Source organism: Hibiscus syriacus, unplaced genomic scaffold (genome assembly GCF_006381635.1).
Source record: "Hibiscus syriacus cultivar Baekdansim isolate YM2019G1 unplaced genomic scaffold, ASM638163v2 tig00110393_pilon, whole genome shotgun sequence".
In the NCBI taxonomy this organism is placed as follows: Eukaryota; Viridiplantae; Streptophyta; class Magnoliopsida; order Malvales; family Malvaceae; genus Hibiscus; species Hibiscus syriacus.
This window is the reverse complement of record NW_024062721.1, coordinates 1,165,484-1,188,377: the sequence shown is the minus strand read 5'-3', so window position 1 is coordinate 1,188,377 and position 22,894 is coordinate 1,165,484. Positions and strand designations below refer to the sequence as shown.

General features: G+C 35.5%; 1 protein-coding gene and 1 pseudogene across 2 annotated transcripts; both read left to right on the top strand.

Annotated features, from left to right (window-relative positions):
• The first annotated feature begins 1,836 nt into the window (after window positions 1-1,836).
• Window positions 1,837-12,756, top strand: LOC120123531 (annotated as a pseudogene).
• A 4,772-nt stretch (window positions 12,757-17,528) lies between these two features.
• LOC120123489 (myb-related protein 2-like) lies at window positions 17,529-19,954 on the top strand. Of its 2 annotated transcripts, XM_039142372.1 has the most exons (6): window positions 17,529-17,949; window positions 18,042-18,118; window positions 18,600-18,657; window positions 18,839-18,926; window positions 19,017-19,761; window positions 19,801-19,954. In XM_039142372.1, exons 1-5 carry the CDS (start codon window positions 17,733-17,735, stop codon window positions 19,741-19,743), a joined length of 1,167 nt encoding a protein of 388 aa, XP_038998303.1. In that variant the 5' UTR covers window positions 17,529-17,732; the 3' UTR covers window positions 19,744-19,761; window positions 19,801-19,954. The 2 variants fall into 2 exon arrangements, with proteins under 2 accessions (XP_038998303.1, XP_038998302.1); XM_039142371.1 differs by having other exon boundaries at window positions 19,017-19,954.
• Window positions 19,955-22,894: the final 2,940 nt, after the last annotated feature.

The window sequence follows — 22,894 nt, the reverse complement described above, 5'->3', positions numbered from 1 at the left end:
ATTCCTAAATATATAAGGTAAAATTATATATATTTTCGGGTCGGGTATTTTTCACCCTAAACCCAAACTCGACCCGACACGAATATCACACTTAAAAAAGCAGACCCGACCCAACCAAAATAAAGTTTCACCCGACCTGACCCGAATATATGAATTAGACACCCGACCCGAAATAATAAAATTATTTTTATTTAATAAAAACAGTGACTTAATTGAAAAAATTATATATAGAGGGGTATTATTGTAATTATTCCTAAATATATAATGTAAAATTATATATATTTTCGGGTCGGGTATTTTTCACCCTGAACCCGAACTCGACCCGACCCGAATATCACATTTAAAAAAACTGACCTGACCCGACCAAAATAAAGTTTCTCCCGACCTGACCCGAATATATGAATTAGAAACCCGACCCGACCCGAAATAAAAAATATTCAATATATGAATAAGTTACCAAAAGATTGATGAGGGTAGTATGGTCAAATTTCAATTCCTTCTAACAAGGGAATTGAATTCCATCATTTTTATGGAATTCACTTTCCCTCATTTGATAGAAAGTTGAAGCCATGAGGGATTCCAATTCCCTTGGAAATTTTGAACCAAACATGGGAAAGTGCTGGAATTGGATTCTAATTCCCCCTAATTCTAAGAGATTCATGCGAACCAAACGCCACCTTAGGTGACGTTTGGTTTGCTGGAATGTTTATGAGGGGGAATTGGAATTTGTGAAGGAATTGAAATATGAAGGAATTAGAATCTAAATCTGAAACTTGTTTGGTTGGCAGGAAATTGAATTGAAATCCAATTCCATATTCTGTTTGGTTCGCAGACATGTCAGATGAATTTGATTTCAGTAATGTAAAATGACACAATTGCCCTTCTTGTTTATTTTGCTTAATTTTAGTTTGTTTTATAACTTACATGTAGCAATATATTATAAAATTTTAAAAAATATTAAATTTTCAATTTATTGATTAATTATTCATTTAAATAAATTATAAATATCATACTAATAAACATCATAAGTTAAAATTATTCCAATTAGGGATGGTCATGGGTCGGGTTTTTGGTCTACCTGACCAGACTCGAAATAATAAAAAAAATTATTTTTATTCAATAAAAATAATAACTTAATTGAAAAAATTATATATAGAGAGGTATTATTGTAATTATTCTTAAATATATAAAGTAAAATTATATATTTTTTCGGGTCGGGTCGGGTATTTTTCACCCTAAACCGACCCAAATATCACATTTAAAAAACTCCGACCCAACCCGAATATCAAACTTAAAAAACCCTGACCCGACTCTACCCAAACCCAAATTTTTTAAAAAAAATCCGACTCGACCTGAATATCACACTTAAAAAAACCGACCTACCTCGAATATCAAACTTAAAAAAACCTGACCCGAACCTAATTTTTTTTAAAAAAATCCGATCTGATCCCGAAATTTTAAAAAAAATCTAACTTAAATACTGAAAGATTGATGATGATAGTATAATTAAATTTCACATTCCCTTATCCAAAAGATTTCAATTACGTTATAGATGACATTTACTTTCTCTCTATTAATAAAATTTAATTCAAAATATCCTTTAAAAATTTAAACCAAACATAAAAAAAATTATGAAATTAGATTTCAATTCTTCTTAATTTTAATTTTAAGGGATTAAGGAAATGACACCTCATTTTTTTCGTTCAAAATAGAACTCTTTCAATTTCCATTTTCTCTGAAATCGTCAATCACCGAAGTGTAGAGCCTTTAACAAAGAAATCCCAGGAAAACCCCAGAAAGATTACAGTTTTAGTAAAAGCAAAAGCGTAGAAAATAATGGATGAAGGCAACAACAACGACAACACTACTCCCGATGCTCTCAAAGCTGCTTCTTTTTACCTTGAATCCGTACTGTTTGTCTCTCTGTTAACAATAAATGTTGTCAAATGTAGTTTCTGCTGTAAATTAATCAATTTTTTTATGAAGAATACTTATTTTTTAAGTTTACGTCTCTGTGAAAGTTTCGAACTGCGATTCATTAGTCGAGTTTCGAATTTGTGTAAAGTTGGGAAATTTATGAACTTTGTTCTGCTTTCTAAGATTGGTTAGTGGTTCAAATGAGTTTTAAGGGTTTAAGCTAAGACGTAATTTTCAAATTTGCTTTTATGGAACTAATAGATCTCCCTTAGCTTTGCATTTTTTTATAATAATGTCTGATCTTTGTATTGTATTCCCTTTTTTTTCCTTCATTTTTTCAAATGGGTTTTGATTGAGTGTCAAACTTTTGGGCAAGCAGTGATTAACTTTTGGTCTCTACTCTCCTTCCTCTATCGAGGTTTTAAAATCTGCTTTTTGCAGTTTCTACATGCATTTTCTCTTCTATTCTGTGATTTTCATCTGCTTAGGATCAGTATATATCCAGTTTTTGTATGGATCATAGTCACATAAATCGCTCAACAGCCCACGATCTGCGTACCGTACGAAGCGATCCGAAACGCGTTCCAGTTGTTTCAAAATCGCGTTCCAGTCGTTTTAAAATCGCGATTCGGTACGAGATTTGGATTTAGATGGAGTCCTAGCTCCTCATCGGAGCGTAGGACGGCGGATGGCATGAAGGCTTTGGGTTTCCTCGAGTGTTAAAGAGGAGCTTGAGGAGAGGAAATGGGGGAACGACAGGGGTCGATTTAAGGCTGAAGAAGATAATGAACGAGGCGAGACTAACCTTGGCGTGGCGGCTGTCGATGATGCTGTCGAAGAAGAAGATAGGAGGATGAAGAAGATAGGAGAGTCGGGTTCCTATAAAAAAAAAGAGAGGGAGAGTTGGAGAGAGGCGCTGAGTTTGGGTATTTTAATACATTTAGTTAGGTTTTCGGTTAAATTAGGATTTAGTCACCATATTCTTAGGGAAAATTATGTTTAGGCCTCGTAATTTAGTGAATGTTTATAAAACGGTCCCTAATTCGTCCCAATTTTCTGATTTTGTTTTAAATGCTTAGGTACCATTTATGTTATTTTACATATTATTTTAGATTAAATCGAATTTGATAAATTGTATATAGGAACCTGTAACTTATGCGCATTTTGTACTTAGGTCAGTGATTTATTTCTAATTTTACAGTTTAATTTTATATTTGTTTCTGGTTAAGGGTAAATATCTGTTTAAATCCCTGTTTTTTTATGTATTATTTCAGTTATTAAGGAAGTTTTAATTTCTTTTATTTTATTCCTACTATTTATAGTTACTTATAAAATTTGATGTAGAAAAATAGCAACTAAGAAACTGGTACATCATACCAATTTATATGATACATCGTACCGAAACGATCCGAAATAAGTCTACCCTCGTACTGAATTTTAGGGACCTAGCGAATTGCGATCCCGTTCCACGTTCCCGTACCGAGCGTACCACGATCCATGTGACTATGGTATGGATATTGGATTGAGTTTTGACTACCTGTGGTTGGGTCTGGGTTTTTTTCTTCTATAAGTTTGTGCTGTTTGAATCCTTAGAATGATTGGGAAAGTTATAAATTTCAGCAGGATGCATAATTATTGATATTAGTTGCCGAAGTCCTAAAATCCCAATCATATTACTAATGATTCTACCTGCTGAAATTTATAACCTTGATTCGGAAAACAATCAGTTCTTAGCTTTTATCTTGCATTTTTTAGGATAGTGTTGGTTGATCAACTTTTGCCTCGTGATCAGTAATATAAGTGAACTCTAAAAACTTTGAAGAAAAGAAACCGTAAAAAGGTGGCTAAGTCTTCCTATGAAAAGAGTTTATCAAATGAAGCTTGCAAACATTGCAAAATCTAATTTGCTGCTGTATTTACTTCCACATCATGAGTCATGACCCAATTGATTTCTCTCTTGAATATTTGCAGATTAAAGCAGGAGATATACGGGTTTTGGCGAACACATCATTCCTTTTAGTAAAAAGAGATTGGTCTTCTGAGATTCGGTTACATGCATTTAAAATGCTACAGGTTCAAGCTCACTCACCATTTTTCTCCTCCCGTTCTGTTCATGCTTCATGCTCACTTCAAAAGATTAAATTTTGGGTTACCAATGATTTAATTATGATGATAAACCTGTCTTGAAAATAAGATGCATAGCATCTTAATATCTGTGCAGCATGTGGTCCGGTTTCGGTGGGAGGAATTTGGTCCTTCAGAACATAGAAACTTTGCAAATGCTGCTTTTGATTTAATGTCTGAAATTGCAGACACTTGTGGGGAATGGGATTTGAAATGTCAAACTGCTGCACTTATTGCTGAGGTTTTCACCACATTGCCTTGTTTGACTCATTTTATGTGTATCTGGTTATCATTTTTTCAGTTAAATAACTATATATGTGTGTGTATTAATATATATTTGCTGTTTGACAGATTGTTAGAAGAGAATTTGTAAATCTTTGGCAAGAGCTGCTTCCCTCTCTAGTTTCCCTATCCAGCAAAGGCCCTGTACAAGTAAAGCTCCTTGCAACTTACATTTAGTCATAATCTTTTTATATTATTTAATCATGCATTTGATGAATTTGATGGTTTCCATTTTAGGCTGAGTTGGTCTCCATGATGCTGAGATTGCTCCCTGAAGATATTACAGTCCATAATGAAGATTTGGAAGGTTTATATTCTTACCTTGACTTCGATTTTGTTTTTGTTCAAAAACTGAATGATTTCATTTTTTGGCACCCAAGATGTTGCAATTCTGCTTTCATTGATACATTGCAAATGGAATGCTCATTTCTTCTCTTCTCTTCTCTTCTCTTCTCTTCTTCTTTTCATTACGAGAGAGTGATATTATACATATCAACATATCATATGATGTTTTAAGCTTCTTTAATTTATCATTCAGGTGATCAGCGTAGGTTGCTGTTACGTGGTCTTAGTCTTTGCCAGAAATTTTGCCACTATTGTTTACTGTATGCCTCCATCTTTTCCTGGAATATACATTGATTCTTTTAGCACTATTTTATTATGTTCATCTCTCAATACAGTTACTGGAAAGGCATTATGGAGCGGCAATGAATGAGTTGGGTAGACAACAACTAGATATCGCAAAACAGCATGCGGCTGCTGTAACAGCTACTTTAAATGCTGTAAATGCCTATGCTGAGTGGGCTCCTTTGTCTGATCTTGCTAAATATGGCATCATTCACGGGTATGATATTCTTCTTTCACTTCTCAAAAGATGATTTTTAATCATTGAGGCGATCTCTTCTTTACTCATACTCTATTTTCACAGGTGCTGTTTTCTACTTTCTTCTCCTGATTTTCGCCTTCATGCTTGTGAGTTTTTCAAACTTGTCTCTCCGAGGTATGCTATACGGTTTGCTTGATTAGATATGGATTTTCTCTCCTAGAAGACTACTGTTTGCCATTATGAACTCTCGATTCTGACATGCAGAAAGAGACCTACGGATGACTCTGCTTCTGACTTTGATTCTGCAATGAGTAACATCTTTCAAATCTTGATGAATGTATCCCAAGATTTTTGGTTAGGCCTAGCTCAGCTGGTGCGGCTATAGATGAAAATGACTACGAGTTCGCTGAATATGTATGTGAAAGTATGGTGTCTTTGGGTTCCTCAAACTTGCAATCTATTCTTGGAGATAGCACTACATTCTCTCTTATTTACAGAAGGTAATAACGGTCAGAAGATTGCGGCATAGTTTGTAAGATTACTATTTTTTATCTTTAATTCAACTGAAGTGTATTTTACAAACAAGTCTCCTAACATTGCTATATTTCCGTATATACACCTAGATCGTGAGACATTTTCATTTGCAAATTATTTTTCCGCTAATTGTTTAATGAGTAATATCTTCTAGTTATGTTCTACTTTTATCTTTCAGATGCTTGGGTTTTTCCAACATTTTAAGCTAGCTCTTCATAACCAGTCTCTGCAATTTTGGTTGGTATGTGGAAGTTTCCATAAATTGTTGTAACTTGTAATAGCAAAGCATGAATAACAAATAGCTAACTTCAAATAAATTCCTCTTGGTAAATGGCACACCTACGGAGAAAATTCACACTACTAGAGGTTTAAGACAGGGCTGCTTGTTATCTCCTTTGTTGTTCAATTTGGGAGGGGAATTGCTACATTTATTGTTGGTGAAAGCATTGGATAAGGGGCTGTTTTCGGGTTTTGAATTAGGCTCTAATGATCGTTCTTTCATGTTATCTCATTTGCAATTTGCGGACGACTTAATAATCTTTATCAAGGCTTCTATTCGTGATTTGGCGAATATTAGAAGGGTGCTTTTAATTTATGAACCGCTAGTGGGTCTGAAGTTGAATCTGATTAAGAGCAGAATTTTTGGAATTAATGTGGGGAGGAGGACTTAGCTTCATGGGCCACGGAATTAGGGTTTGTAAGGGGAGATTTTCCATCGGAATACTTAGGCTTACCGTTGGGGGCCAAGAGGAATTCTTTTTCCCTGTGGGAACCGGTTGTACAAAAATTATATAATAGTTTGGCTGGTTGGAAGGCCAAGTCTTTATCTCTGGCTGGGAGGGCAGTCTTGGTCAAATCGGTGTTGTGCTCTCTTCCTATTTACTACCTTTCTATCTTTCGGATCCCTATTATTGTACTCAATAAACTAAACTCTATCATGGCATCGTTTTTATGGGGGGGAATCAACAGAAAAAAAGAACATTCATTGGGTCAAATGGGAATTGGTGTGTAAGCCAAAGAAGTTGGGGGTTTTGGGATTCTGAATCTGTTGTTATTAAACAGGGCTCTTATGGGGAAATGGGTGTGGAAATTTGCTGCATAGAAAAAATCTTGGTGGAAATCAGTTGTGTGTTGTGTTTACAATATGGATCCTAATTCAATGATGATCCGGAATACTTGGACAACTCGTTCTTCTTGGATTTTGAGAGGAGTTATTAAGAACTTATTTTCAAGTGATGATTTTGGGGGATGTCTTAGAAAAAATTTGTGTGTTAGAGCTGGAAATGGAGAAACAATGATGTTTTGGCATGATGTATGGTTGGGTTCGGTTTCTTTGAAAGATAGGTTTCCAAGGTTATTTGCTCTTTCAAATAACAAAGAGGTTAAGGTTGCAGAATTCAGATTGCATAACGATTCGGGTTGGGTTTGTGATATTCAAACAAGAAGGAATTTGGTGGATTGGGAGGTTGAGCAGTGGCTACAAATTATCTCTCTGTTGAATATCTCTTCCTTGTCTCTATTAGAGGAAGATTGTTGGATTTGGTTGGGAAATGGAGGGCTATTTTACTGCAAAATCATGCATGAAAATTTATTTTGATAGAGAGGGTAATGATGAATTAGAAGGTAATTGGGAAATGTATGTTTGGAAAGGAGTAGCTCCACCTCGAGTGGAATCTTTTGTTTGGCAACTTGCTCATCATAGAGTTGCGGTGAAAGAGGAACTGCTGAAGAGAGGAGTTATAGGGGTTGAAGACACTGTCTGCCCATTGTGCAAGAAGTGCAATGAGTCGGTCTCACATTTTTTTCTGCACTGTGATGTGGTATGGGATTTGTGAGCTAAATTTTTAAATTTATGGAATGTTTTCTTTGTGATTCCTGGTAAGTTGATGGATTTCTTAATTGCATGGATGACCTAGTTCCGAGATCTCACATATGGAAATTTATTCCAAGAGCAATGTTGTGGTCTGTTTGGAAATGTAGGAATGAGGTGATTTTTCAGAATGGGAAGGTAGATTCTGCGTTGTTCTTCATTACACGATTCAGAATTGTTTCTTGGTTTGAAACTTCTTTTAAGGATGTTCATATTCATTTTGATTCTTTGATGGGGGATTTAAAATTAGTGGATCAGCAGGACAATCTGAAAAAGAGGTCTCTTCTTCTTCTAGGTGGAGTCCTCCTCCGGAAGGGTTCTTAAAAGTTAACGTTGATGGTGCAATGGTCAAAGGTTGGGATAAGGGTGGAATAGGTGGCTTGATTAAGGATGGCAGTGGTTCGATGCTTGGGTCGTTTTCAGAGAAGGTAGGGGGAGGTCCTTCTTTACTCGCAGAGCTATTGGCGATTAATAGAGGGTTGATTCTTATTGATGAAGTTGATTACTTTCCAAGTCAGATGTTTATTTTGGAATCGGATTCTTCTAATGCTCTGAAGTGGATTAATAATCCAAACCTTAGTACTATTTTGTTTCAATCCTTGGCAAGGGATATAGCTACCATTGTGGAGAGGAAGGAGTTATCATGAGGCATATCTCGAGAGCAGCAAATTAGAAAGCGGATGAATTAGCTAAAGCTGGTATAGGTTGATTTTTAGGTTTGTGTAATGCTTAAAGGTGTTATGCCTTGGTTATTCTTATTAAGGGAGTATTAGGGTGTGTTATGTTTACAGAATTATGGTATTTGTTATGTAAGGAGTTGTTAGTTGTTGAGGTGTGGAGGTGTATTATTGTTCTCATTAATAAAGTTAGAGGCACTCTTTTCCTCATTCCAATGTCCTTCATGTTATGTTTGTAACATGTAGGATATGAAGGAGTTTTTTAATGAGGCCTTATTCTATAAAAAGAAAAAGCCAAAGCCTTCCGTACATTCATCTGGAGATGGGTCGATTGCTACTAACGCAGAATCCTCTTTGGCTCAGGTTGACGATGCAAAAAGAAAGATTTTAACTTTTCTGAATGACGATATTTGTAGTACAATTCTCGATATATCTTTCCAACGCATGCTTAACAAAGAAAAGCTCATCACTGGAACAACCCTTTCTTTGGGGGTTTTGGAATTGTGGAGTGATGATTTTGAAGACAAGGGTGACTTTGGCTCATACCGTTCTAGGCTGGTAGGTTCTCTTAACCTCGGATTTGTTTATATCTAGATCTAGATTTGCTACTTTTGATTGTAAAACCATACTTCTCCGATTGCAGCTTGAGTTCATCAAACTTATTGGTTCCAACAAGCCTCTTGTGGCTGCTGCTAATGTTTCTGAAAGAATTATTATGATCATTAGGAACCTCTTGAATTCTCCTATGCCAGTTCAGGTTATGTTGCCAACCCGTTTCATTTCTGTCCTTTCTGTGATACCTTGTCCATATGTTGAGAGTTAGAGCTTTGTCTTTAATATCTTTTCTACCTTTCAGGATTTGGCTGTGATGGAAAGCATGCAAATGGCTCTGGAAAATGTTGTTAGTTCTATTTTTGATGGATCGAATCAATTTCCCGGGGGTAGTTCAGAAGTTCACTCAACTTTATGTAGAATATTTGAAGGTCTGCTAAAAAAATTCTTATTTATCAGAGGCTCTTGGTTTATCATAGGATACCTACTGAACAACTCTATTTACTGTGAATTGAAGATTTACTCCGGGAACTTCTTTCTTTGAACTGGACTGAGCCGGCCCTTGTGGAAGTACTTGGCCACTATCTAGATGCAATGGGTCCCTTCCTCAAGCATTTTACCGATGCAGTTGTCAGTGTCATCAATAAGCTTTTTGAGCTCTTAAATTCACTTCCTTTTCTTGTGAAGGTTCTCATGTTTTTTTATCTTTGTTTTGCCCTATTGTTTGCAATAAGGACCAAGAATTGGTTTTTTTACCTGAATCTTTTGTTTGGTAGGATCCTTCTACTAGCAGCACTAGGCATGCAAGGTTGCAGATTTGTACGTCATTTATTCGAATAGCAAAAGCTGCTGATAAAAGTTTTCTGCCTCACATGAAGGTGACTGGTGTTTCTTTTTTATCTGTCGAGCAAGATGATAATATATTTAATTGAAGCTTTTTGAAGTTTGAAAATGCTGATTTAGTGTCAAACTGAAATGAAAGATTCACACGCTGAACCATTAGATCGCCTTTTTTTGGGCTGCAGAAAACTCCACTAGATCACTTTTGTGTATTGATAACAAGTTTCTAGCCATTATGGTTAAAACCTGTTAAATACGAACTCCTGTTCCCTCCACTTAAATGGAATAGATAAATTAAGATAATTGTGTTTCTTAAAAACGAACATTTTCAGTCTTTTTATTTGTTTTATTTTTTAAGGATTTCCCCGATTTTTCTCCATATCCAAAAGCGAGCTTCAGTTTTTTTTGATGTAGGAATACATTGCGACTGCTTGTATTATAGCTGTTAAATTAGAGCAGAAAAAGTCCACTTAATCCTTAAATAGATACAAACTTAACTGCGCTTCATAAGGAAATCCAGTACAATCTGTCACAACGGTTTAGATAACTAAGCGTTACACCCAATATTCAGGGTATTGCTGATACAATGGCACATTTGCAAAGAGAAGGTCGTTTGCTTCGTAGTGAACATAATCTTCTTGGTGAAGCATTTCTTGTAATGGCTTCTTCTGCGGGGTAATTACTTGCTTAAAGTGTCTCAATCATCTTGTAAAGCCAGCTTCTTTTGTTTTTGTTGTTATCAATTTTACTTGAAATGGAGCAGGAGTCAACGGCAGCAAGAAGTTTTGGCATGGTTACTTGAACCCATGAGCCAACAGTGGATACAGATAGAATGGCAAAATAATTACTTATCTGAACCTTTTGGTCTAGTTTGTTTATGCTCCGAGAGAGCATTTATGTGGTCACTTTTCCATACTGTGACATTCTTCGAGAAAGCACTTAAGAGGAGTGGAATGCGGAAAGGCAATTATAACTTGCAAAACAGCTCAACAGAAATTCCTACACCATATCCGATAGCTTCACATCTGTTGTGGATGCTTCCTCCACTCTTAAAAGTATGTTATTGTGTTTAAGAACCAACCTATATTTTCTTACATATTTTTCTTTGTTGCATTACTTTTTAAATGAGGACTATGTTGTATTATTGAATCTCATCTTGGAGATAACAGGGAAAATGTTGTTTTTTCATTTGCAGATGCTTCGTGGTATACATTCCCTTTGGTCACCTTCTGTGTTCCAAATGTTACCTGGAGAAATCAAAGCAGCAATGAGCATGAGTGATGTGGAGCGATCCAGTCTTCTTGGTGGTGGGAACCTGAAATCTTCAAAGGGTACATTAACTTTCGTAGATGGGCCTCAGTTTGATGTGAATAAGGAAGGATATACCGAACCAAATGAGGCTGACATAAGAAATTGGCTAAAGGGTATCCGAGATAGTGGGTAAGTAATGGCATCTTTGCACATTTCTAACTTACGAAATTGTTTATGTATTAGTATTGAGATTTTAGCTTGTCCTTTGTTACTTGGGCTCAAGTAGGAGTGTGGATACATATATGTTTAATTTTTCCTTTTTTCTTCATGTATGTGGAGAGTTCTTGGAGGGTCATATCCCTACAATGATGTCCGATATGTGTCGGACATGGGTACTTCAAGCAAAATAACTAGTTGTGGCAGCACAGAGTGCAGCTACTTGACTGAAATCAAACTAATACTTCAGTCATCATAGCTCATCATGTCTTTTCAAATTGGTGCTAATCTGTCTTCCATAATTATAGGTACAATGTATTGGGACTATTTACAATCATCGGGGATCCATTTTTCAAGTGCATGGATGTCTGTTCTGCTGCTTTAAGTCTAGTTGAGAATATACAGTCAATGGAGTTCAGACATATACGACAGCTTGTTCATTCTATTTTGATTCCACTAGTTAAGTCCTGTCCTCTGGATATGTGGGAGATATGGCTCCAAAAGCTACTTCACCCATTATTTGTTCATTGTCAGCAAGCTTAGAGCTGTTCATGGTCTGGTCTTTTGCACGAAGGTCGGGCAAAGGTCCCTGATAATCATGGGATTCTCACAGGGTCAGACTTAAAAGAGGAAGTAATGGAGGAGAAACTACTTCGAGATTAAACTCGTGAGATATGCTTGTTCCTTTCTACTATACATCACCAGGATTAAATGCCAGCCTTCCATCGTTGGAACATTCTGGTCATGTTAGCCGCGTCGACACGTCTTCTTTGAACGATTTGGATGCATTTGCTTTGGGCTCTATGATCGGGTATGAAATACACATTAGTTATTTCTTTTACTCTTTGACATGTGACTATACTTTTACATCTCGATTATGAACTCCGTTCCATAAAATCTACTTTTCTCAACGGTTACTTATTGCAGTTTTCTTTTAAAGCATAAAAGCCTGGCAATCCCGATGTTGCAAATTTCACTGGAAGCATTTTCTTGGACAGACAGGGAAGCAGTGGCCAAAGTTTGTTCTTTCTCAGCTGATGTGGTTCTTCTAGCTATATTTATGAACAATGCGGATCTCCTGGAATTTGTTTCGAGAGATCTATTTTCTGCTGCCATTCGAGGTCTGGCCCTCGAGCCAAATGCTTTTATCAGTTCTGATCTCATTAATCTCTGTCGCAAAATATTCATATATCTATGTGACAGAAATCCGGCTCCCCGATAAGTTAGTTTTGGATCTAATCACTTCATAAGTATTAAGTGGACACACTAATCATACAAGTTTTTTGATCAAGTGCCTTGAAACGCTAACTGAAGGATGTCTTCATTGGACTGTTCCAGATTTTAGATCATGAACTCGGATTAGGAGAGAACCTCCGAATAAGTTCTGTGGCAAGTCCCGACTAATTATATCATGTTCCACCTTTCAGCGAGGCCACGCAATTCACTCAATGCTCCGGAAAATAGAATCGATGAGGGGGAAACTGCTGGATTGGCAGCTATTTTGTGAAGGGTTTTCAGATTTGAGTATTGTACAGAAAATTTTATCCAGAAAAAAAAAGATGTTCATCTTCTACAGACACAGTAAAATACCGGGGTATACTGAAGCTTTTGTATTTTTTCCTTTTGGGGTATTTAGTAGAGGTTATGAAATCAATTCATCCAGTTGTGGTGATGGTCATATGATTCTGCAATCGTGTATGTTCTAATATTTCTTTCATATCTTTGGCTGATTGTATGTTCTAATATTTCAGTTACTATCTGATGCATGACATATAAAATAGTTAAAACTTCCCATCCATGGGTTGGGCAGCTTTAAGTAATATGGGGTTGGCAATGGAGGGTGGTGGTATAATAATATATAATCTAAATCGCGTGCCTACCCTCGAAGTTTTATGTACACCCGTTGGAGTTGGAACCTTATTCTTTGGTGCTTTAAAATGTATCAGATGCAATGAATTTATTTAATATCAATGCTTTTCTAATAAGCATATCATATATATATATATATATATATATATATATATATATATATATATATATCATGTTAGTATTCAGTTAGTAATTTTTTATGTTATTTTTTATTTTTATATTGGTTTAGAATCATTTGATGAATGTAAATCGATAATTAGGATACACAATAAAAACAAAGTGAACGAAGTGATCTTTAGAGTAAAAAATCGTATATATACATATATGAGATAGGATCCAATTATATCGTGTAATTTTTTTGTTTTACATCTTTGAGTTCCCTCATTCAATGGTCATAAAAAAGTGAGACTAAAAGTTTTACACTAGGTGTAAGTGGATACTAATTCTATATATATTCTTTGTAAAATGGCTCAACTTAGAGGATATGTAAACAGTAAATCATGAATGATGAAAAGCATCCTACAAAATCAGTTAAAGTAGAAGATGGGGTTGGAGAGAGCCCATTTTCTGTGGCTTTTAACAGAGGAATAATCCCCAAAACAAAAAATAATTATATATAGAAAAAGAATATTGACTTGAGAGTTGAGAATATGACTCAATGGCTTTAGTTTGAGTTAAGATTCCTACATTCCAATTCCTTTGGCTTGTTTTCAACAATGGGAATACAATTCCGTGGTCATTTCTCACTTTTCTATTTCACCCCCAATGCTCCTGACTGACCAATAAGCATCCTACACGTGTGTCTGTATTATGATTGAAACTATTCCCCCTTTAATCTCATATTCTCAGCTCCCAAGCTGCTTCTGTAGTCTTCGAAAAAACAAAAAGTAAAATTATATTAACACTGAGAATCAATGAAAAGGAAAATTGTTTCAAGTACAAGGAAGAAAGAACAAATATCAATGCTCCCCTCTGCTTCTTCAACTGCATGAACTTGTTGGAGCTGGAGATATGGACAAAAGGACTAGGCTTTCATTTTAAAAAACATCACAGAATTTTAACTGCTTTTTATGTGCTGAAATGTTGGAACCATGATGATTGGATCCTACAATTGGTTTATTTACATCCACTTTTTTGTACATTAACTGCACAACTACTTGTTCTGTCTGAACAAAAATACTTTTTTCTTTCAACATAATACTTGCTGATAAATGGAAAAGAAACACTAAGATATAAAACTTGAACAAGAACAATAGGAATTCTCATTCTTCAAATTTGGTTCAATCTCAGGGCATGGTTTAGATTTGTTGGGTAATGTTCTACATCTTTTAATTAATCTCAGAAGATAATGGTTATCAGATAATGCTTATTCTGCAACTATATTCCTATCCACATGCCAGCAAACTGTATTAGGATTCTGCCTTCAATACTTTTGAGACCAAGTATTTATAGATTCTCTCAAACTGCATAAATATATTCTGACATATCAGAATCAATTGATTTCCTAAAAAGTTCAGTTGAAACTAATGTGAATGGCATTTTTGGAATTTTATATTACTCGAATCCAAGGACAGAGCCAGAATTAAATATTGACAGTGGCTGAAATATTAGACTATTAAGAAAAATACAAAGACTTATTAGGTATTTAAACTCGAAATTCAGCATGAACCAAGTTACCTTAGTGATTAAGAGATTGTTGGTACCCTTGAGGTCACATGTTCAAGCACTTATGTAGGGGTATGAGCGTTCATTGTCAAATAGTTGAAAGTCTTTGTACAGATACTACCTTGCATTCACCCTAAATTTATATATAAAAAAAACTCAAAACTCACAAGATAACTTCTCATTTGTCTAATATTTAAACTTACAATAAACTAAATTGTAATTAGACCAAAAATTTGAGAACACATACTTATTATTCTTTAGTTCAACCATTAAATATTTAATAAATTTTTATATTTTTCAAATTTAAATATCTATTTTTACATGAACTAAAATACTATTAAACCAAAATTATATCAAATATATAAATTTTAACAGGGATCAAGGCTCCGTTGGACCTAAGGGAGCTCCGTCCCTGCTCGAATTCCAATATAAATATTGACTAATTTTTTAAATTTCTTCTCATATATTTGAAGAGTTATGAGAATATATATACCTGGATATGTAGTTGAATAGATATCTAGGTATAGAACACGAGTGTTAAATATTTAAAATCAAAATGAAAAGTCGAAAGTAGGGCTGTAAATGAGACGAGACAGATCGCGAGTTACTCGAGATCGACTCGATCAAAGCTCGATAAATACTCGGATCGATTGACTCGACTCGAGCTCGAGCTCGACTCGAGTTCTTAACGAGCAAAAACTAGCTACTCGATATTCGACTCGAAAAGCTCTTGAGCAGCTCGAAAATATAATATATTAAGATTTTTTTAAAATAAATTATTAAGAATATTAATATTTATGTATTGATTTTTTTTAAAAAAAATACAATAAGATTTCATGTATTTAAGGTTCATGTTCGAGTTTGAGTTTGAGGCTTCAATCGAGTTAAGTTTAAGATTTTTTTTTCATTTCGAGCCTTTTCGAGCTGCTCACGAGCTTCAGTTCAAGATTTCGAGTTCGAGTCGAGCTTGAAAATTTTAACCTCGCGAGTTTTCGAGTCGAGCTCCATTTCAGAGTTTTCAAGTCGAATTGAGCTCAGCAATACTCGAGCTCAACTCGGCTCGTTTACACCCCTAGTCGAAAGAATATATGTAACTTACCATTGCTTTTGAAACAAACCCTAAAATTTCTTGGGGTATCCCTTTATATATATGTATATATATATCATTATTCTTCAACAAGTTCTATTTAATTTTCTCAATTTGGCTGGTTTATACGATTTGCCAGATTTGGTCTGTATAACTAAGTATTACGAATTTATTCTTCAGTAGCTGTTGATGATGCAAATATTATAACTAAATAAATCTCAAGAGTGAATATTTTCAAGGCTAATCGAGCGAGTTCAAATGATCCAATCTTTATCTCTATCGAGCTTAAGTTTTAAAAATGAAACTCCATCCTATTATGAAATAAAAGTTCTTTGTTAAGCATGATCACATGTAAGAATGCATAATTCCATGTTTTCTACGTGCCAGTTCATGCAGGAAGAAGAAGAAGAAGAAGAAGAAGAAGAAGAAGAAGAAGAAGAAGAAGAAGAAGAAGAAGAAGAAGAAGAAGAAGAAGAAGAAGAAGAAGAAAAGGGAATAATTTGCATGCGTTCATTGATTTGTTTGTGTATATATATATATTCAGCTGACATTACCATTTATAAATAACATGGAATAATGATATACTTATAGCAGATTAATTAAGATAAGATCATACGAAATTCACGAAAATGGAGAAAGAAGAGCGTATAGATTCACACGAAGAGAATCAAGAAAAACCAGACAAAAGCATTAGGGGGTCAATGGCAAGTTGTCGTTTTCAGGGCCAGGGGTTGTCATGCCATGTTTTTTCAACAAATGCAAATGCAGAAATACTTCCTTTTCATCGGGTCCCCGACATGCTTAGGATTCGCCATTGAAAAAAGCGAAATGATCTGGACCCCATCCCCATCTTCTAAACTATAGTACTTATGTTCCTCAAACTCGAATTTGAGTGTCTGAAATGAATATAACCGGTTTTTTCTATTTTCTTATGTTGAACATAAGTACCCTTCTCTAGAGACGAAGCTATGCTTCATCCGAGGACAATATACGAGTTTATTTTGATTTTGTCCCTATATCCTATTATTAATTGTACTGTTTCTCTCCGGACTCATATCTATAATAATTGGAGTCAGAGTAGAGTGTAGTACAATTAATGCTTAGTTTTTTTTTTCCATAGATTTGAAGAACCATATTCTCGTACTCGAGTCCATATATGTTATGAGGAAAAATAGAAGTTGAACAAAGTACCAAACTTGGTGCAGCAGACAAATCATGGGACGAATTCCATATTCCATTCCTTTGCCACCAAACTATCTCCAAGTAAAAGCATCTTTCTTCCCCATTTTAATTTTTTTTTCTTCTTGAATGTATCTAATTCCAAAGTTTCAAGGTGCTTCAGTCAAAAGAATCTTCTTCTTCTTCTCACATTCTGCAAATATAAACCAGTTAAAATCTTTATATCTCGTACATGTCTCCATCTAAAAATACCTTTGACATAGATAACATTGAACTAAAACTCGGTTATAATTTGATTGTAAAACTGGGAGGATCCATTATGATATATGTATGTAGAGCATAGTATTAAAAATAACTGTATTTTTATATTGCGGATGCAGTTACAATGTCGCAGTGACCTTAAAAAAACGTTACGAAGAGTGAGGTTTTGAAAATCTCAAGCAAAACATAGTTAGTGGATTCCCCTAATGCAAGTCACCCCCCTGGGGAATAAGGTTCTTTGGGCTTTTGCCAGTGGGGTAGGGAGAAAATGGTGGATCAATTCCCAGTACCTAATTCAAGTTCTTCAGGTATTTTAGAAAGTTGGTTTTGTTTTGCAGGAATTCAAAATGGCTTCCATAGTTTAACAATATCTTCTCTTTTTTTCTTTCTTTCAAGTCACTGTTAATAATGGATTAGGTCATGGTGCTACGCTGCCATCTAGCAATGTCCCAGATTCTATTCTTCTAAAAACTGCTTTATAAAAGCCATGGTTGGGGTCACCTTTGTCTTGTAAGAACTGGCCATTAGGGGACGTGTCCTGTTTCTTTTGCTTCATAGTTGAGTTTCGAGTTCCGATCGAAAATGTACCACCATCATCATCAACAACAACAACAAGGCAAGAACATGCAGGCGTCTTTGAGAATGGCGATTCCAGAGAGGCATTTATTACTGCAAGGTGGGAACGGCACTGGAGATTCAGGTCTTGTGCTTTCGACCGATGCGAAGCCGAGACTTAAGTGGACGCCTGACCTCCATGAACGCTTCATTGAAGCTGTCAATCAGCTCGGAGGAGCAGACAGTAAGTAAATTCATGCTACGTTGATTGAAATAGAAGTGTCTGATACATAAACTGCATTAGACTGGTACAAATGACTGTTGTTTTTGCTGCAGAGGCTACTCCTAAAACAGTATTGAAATTAATGGGGATTCCAGGCCTTACATTATACCATCTCAAGAGTCACCTTCAGGTAATTTATATCTAAATTATTATGAAATTTGTGTTCACAAAATCTAGAGGCCATTCTATGAAAATATCTAGATGGATAAACCTTGTTTTTCACAACAAAATGTTGGTGAAACTAAAGCCAACTTGTTTAACTAGCACCAAGTTTGTGGGACTGAAACTGGTCTTCACCGATCCCTTGTCGTCTTTCCCAGCCTGCAGTCCGAAAGTAACTCCCTTTTCGAATTCTTCGACCGAAGCCTTTCAATATGATCTAGGAGCTACCAGAATGTCTCATCTTGATTGGTTTTCATCTTGTTCCTTCCAATAATCAATTTGATCTTGGAACAGTAATAATGTCTTGGTTGGTTGTCCACTAAATCCTCCCAATCAATCTGAACTCGAAACCGCAACAATGTATCCAGTGATTCCCAACTCCCGTGCATTAGAGTCTGGTAACTAAACGTTTTACAATTGCTAAGTAAATTCTCACATTTTGGTTGCAGAAGTACAGACTAAGTAAAAATCTCCAGGGGCAAGTTAATAGTGGCAGTAACAGAATAGGTGAGAAAACAGTGTTCCTCTTTCGGTACGATAAATTCGTTTTCTATGTATTTGGAGGGTCCTTATAGGATCATATTCCTATACTCATGTCCGGATTTGCATCAAATCCGAGTTCCAAACAAGGGATCCTGTTGAGGGCTTTCATTTTGAAGACTAATATCTTTTAACTCAATGGATATAGGTGCGGTGGCAATGGCAGCAGCAGACAAAATGTCTGAAGCAAATGGGATTCAAATGAATAACTTAAATGTTGGACCTCAAACAAACAAGTAAGAACATCCATGGAGTTCCGTAGTTTTGCATTTCAGTCATCCATGTAGTTCTTTATATACTGATTTCGATATTTATAAAATGACCAGAGGCTTACAGATAGGCGAAGCGCTGCAAATGCAGATCGAAGTCCAGAGACGACTGCACGAACAGCTCGAGGTGCAGCGACATTTACAGCTTCGGATCGAGGCTCAAGGGAAGTACTTACAGTCACTGTTGGAGAAAGCTCAAGAGACTCTTGGGAGACAAAATCCAGGTTCGATCGGACTCGAAGTCGAAGCAGCCAAAGTACAATTATCCGATCTGGTGTCCAAAGTGTCTAACCAATGCCTGAATCCAGCACTTTTGGATTTGAAAGATTTGCAGGGCTTATGCCACACGAAAACACTGATGAATCCGCCGGCGGATTGTTCGATCGATAGTTGTTTGACCTCCATCGAAGGACCTCAGAAAGAACACGAAATACACAACAACAATGGGATGTGTTTAAGACCATACAATCTTATAACAGAAGATCCATGGCTGCGGCAAACCGAGCTGAAGCGGTTCGAAGAAATAAAGGAGAACAAGATGGTTCAATCTTCAAGAGGGAAAATTGGAGAAAAGAACATGTTTTTTGCTGATAGAAGCTCCAGTGGCAGTGATTTGTCGATGGCGGTAGGATTACAAGGAGAGAAAAGTAATGGCTTCAACAACAGAAATGAAGAAGATGGACTCCATTACTTTGCAACAAAGCTTGATTTAAATGTTGAGGAAGAAAATGACGTAGCTTCCAGGTGTAAAGAGTTCGATCTGAATGGTCTCAGCTGGAGCTGAAGACATTTGTTGAGCTTTTCATGATCAGAGAAGGATGAAGAAGGCGAAGTTGATGATATTTATAATAGAATTTGGATTAAACATCGGTGCAGGAATGCTGCTGTTTGTTATTCAGGTTCAGACCAAAATCTATTCCTTCTTGTACTTGAATAACTTGCAACAACTACATAATCATTATACATATTTCCAGCAACGCCATGCACTTTTGTTTTTCTGTTTTTCTATACGAACATCAAGCGTTTATGACAGTTTTTTTATATATCGTTTATGACAGTTTTTTAATAGGAACATTATGCATTTACATCGTTTTTAACTATTATATTATCACGAACCGAACAACATTAATGATAAATGAATTATTGTTATTTTTTTGAGGTATCGTGCTCGAACATTAGAAATGTAGAGGTGCGAGCGTTAAATGTTAAATGATTGAGAATTATCTTTGAATATATATTATTTAGTATTTACCTAGATTAATAAAAAAAACTTTTATATTAAACTTACTTAAATGATGGGATTTTTAATAGCAACATTATGGATTTACATTTTTATATAAAGTAAAAAAGAAAGGGTTATTACTTCGCAATGGTATTTAGGCTAGTAATGAAGGCATTGTGATTGCTAGATAGGTTCTTGTAGGACATAAATAGGTAATGAAGGTATTTTGTGGTGCAATTTCTTTTTCCTTTTCTAATGGCAATAGGAAAATCAAAATCTTTGTGATCATAAACATAATCAGATTTTTTAGTGGCATTTAGATCAGATATATATTCGGTAGTTACCTCGTTTTGTATATAAAAGGAAGAAGATGATTGGATTTGCACTGGTGCCTTCTTCCTCGAGTAGACCAGTAAAGGATGAGTAGTGTCCTGAGGTTTTTTTATGAGGGTTGTTAGGATCAGATTGTAAGGTGGCAGACTGGTAAAAAATAGGTTGTTGGTCAAAACCAAGTTGTTGGACAATTTAGATAGGTTGATAGACAAAATTAGGCTACTAGGCTGGTGTCCTTATCTTCCCTGAATGAAATCTCCCCCTGAAGATAAAGACGAGTAAAATAGCTTTCCTTTCATACAAAAGTAACATCAACCGAAACAAAGTGTTTCCTTTTAGGTGGATGATAACACTTATACCCCTTTTGAGTGGAATAGTAACCAACAAAGATACATTTTAATGCTCTTGGATCAAGCTTGTCCTTATTTTGGGAGTGTATATGTAACCCCATCAGATCGATGCGAGTAACCCGATCTGATCTGGAGTGTCACATTAAGGCCACCGGAGCGACCCACTTTTAAAATCTCAGAAAATTTAAAACTTTTGTCAAAACATGTAAACATATAAAATGATTTATGAATACAAAATAAAATTTATTAGTATTCAGAAATAAAATTGATTTTCAGACTCATATATATAAAACAAAATACAATTACATGCCCCCTAATCACATGTACCATAGTCTACAAACAATGCCAGAAAACCCCCTTACTGAAGTCGATAGCTACACTGATACAATTCTTTTAACCTGCAATGTTGAGTAATAGAGTGAGCTTCGGAAAGCTCAGTAATACGAAACTACCAGATGATGCTGAAGAACGTGCAAATACAAATAAACATATATTTCCTTATTGGTTCATATATCTACAGATTTTTAGGTTGAGCTGAGGTTCCATTGATATCTCAGATAGTAACAGATAATATTCAGTTCAGATGGAAATATTTTGGATGTCTAGGTTTAAGAGATCAGAATAGATTATCTAGTGTGTTCCCATTAAACCAGTAAAAAGATACAGATCTTTTAAAACATTTATTTATATATATATATATACCCCCATCCGTCACGAACAAAATGTGTAGGTTCCCCAGAACCATACAACCCCTCACGTCCAGTAAGGCCCTGAGCACAAAGCCGAAGAACCTGCAAGTATTATTCCTCCAACAATACCCCCAATAAACATGTTCCTTCCGTAAACGGATATATCAAAAATCAAAACATAAATCACGTCAAGTATCAGATCAGAATCCAGATCATGTATCAGATCAGAATCCAGATCATGTATCAGATCAGAATTCAGGTCAGGTATCATAACAGAATTCAAATAAGAAATCAGATAAAATATTCATATGAATAGGGAACACACCAGAGTTTACGGATATTATTTAGAGGTACTGGATAATCTTATCAGGAAGAGAAACATGGATCTTCAGTCTGTCGATAAAATGTTAGAATTTAGAATCACTATTGGACGAAATCAATAACTGATGGAATCATCAGTTATTCAGAATGAGACTTGAGCTGATAAGGAAGAAATGAAGATTCATGACATTTACAGTCTGTCTCGATATATCGGATTATCGAAATAACCCAAGCTGAATAACTTCTAGAACTAGTACATGTTGACCGGTCTATTCATTATTCTTCCAGGTATTCACTCTTTAATACCAACAATTATTGTCCATAGATCATCTTCGGAATCATCGCTGAATAGATAATTCAATGTCTTTATTTCATTTTCACGCTTCCACAATATCATGAAATGCTGACGTGCATGATTTGTAGTTTATGACCCAAAAGAACAGTACATCATGTATGTTCATTAACGTTTCCATACTCATCTAAATCACTTATTTAATTCTCAGTCATTGAGTTTACTTATTTCATTTAGCATTCAAGTCCATTCCAGTTACTTCGGGATTTTCCAGAGTAAGACAGACGTTTCTGAATTTCAGATACATATTGTACTTTCGTTCAATTCATTTTGATCTTCGTGATTGATTTCTCTAACAAATATTCATTTCTTAGTACCGGATGTGATCTAGAATTGAGTTGAGCTGGATACTTCCAAAATTATCATCGAGCCAAACTTGAGGAGATGAACACACAATCAAGTGATATCTATGTCATTCAGGTATTGACATGTCATTAAGGTTGATCGGCTCACTTAAATTGTGTTCCATAACTTTTAAGGGTATTACAAAACCCATATTTATTTGGATTCATTAATTAATCCAAAACATCTACTTAGTCTAGGCCATAAGGGTATTTTGGTTATTTTGGTGTTCAGTTCTATTCCATTCATTTCAGAGCTTGAGGATATCCAATCATTCCTGAGCTTGGTGATATTCTTGAGTCATTTACATTCCAGAGATATTCTGG

Coding starts and splice junctions, on each gene's coding strand:
- LOC120123489 (XM_039142372.1), top strand. CDS start 17,733: ATGTACCACCATCATCATCAACAACAACAACAAGGCAAGAACATGCAG. Junction 18,119..18,599: donor ATCTCAAGAGTCACCTTCAG/GTAATTTATATC, acceptor TTTTGGTTGCAG/AAGTACAGACTAAGTAAAAA. Junction 18,927..19,016: donor GTTGGACCTCAAACAAACAA/GTAAGAACATCC, acceptor TAAAATGACCAG/AGGCTTACAGATAGGCGAAG.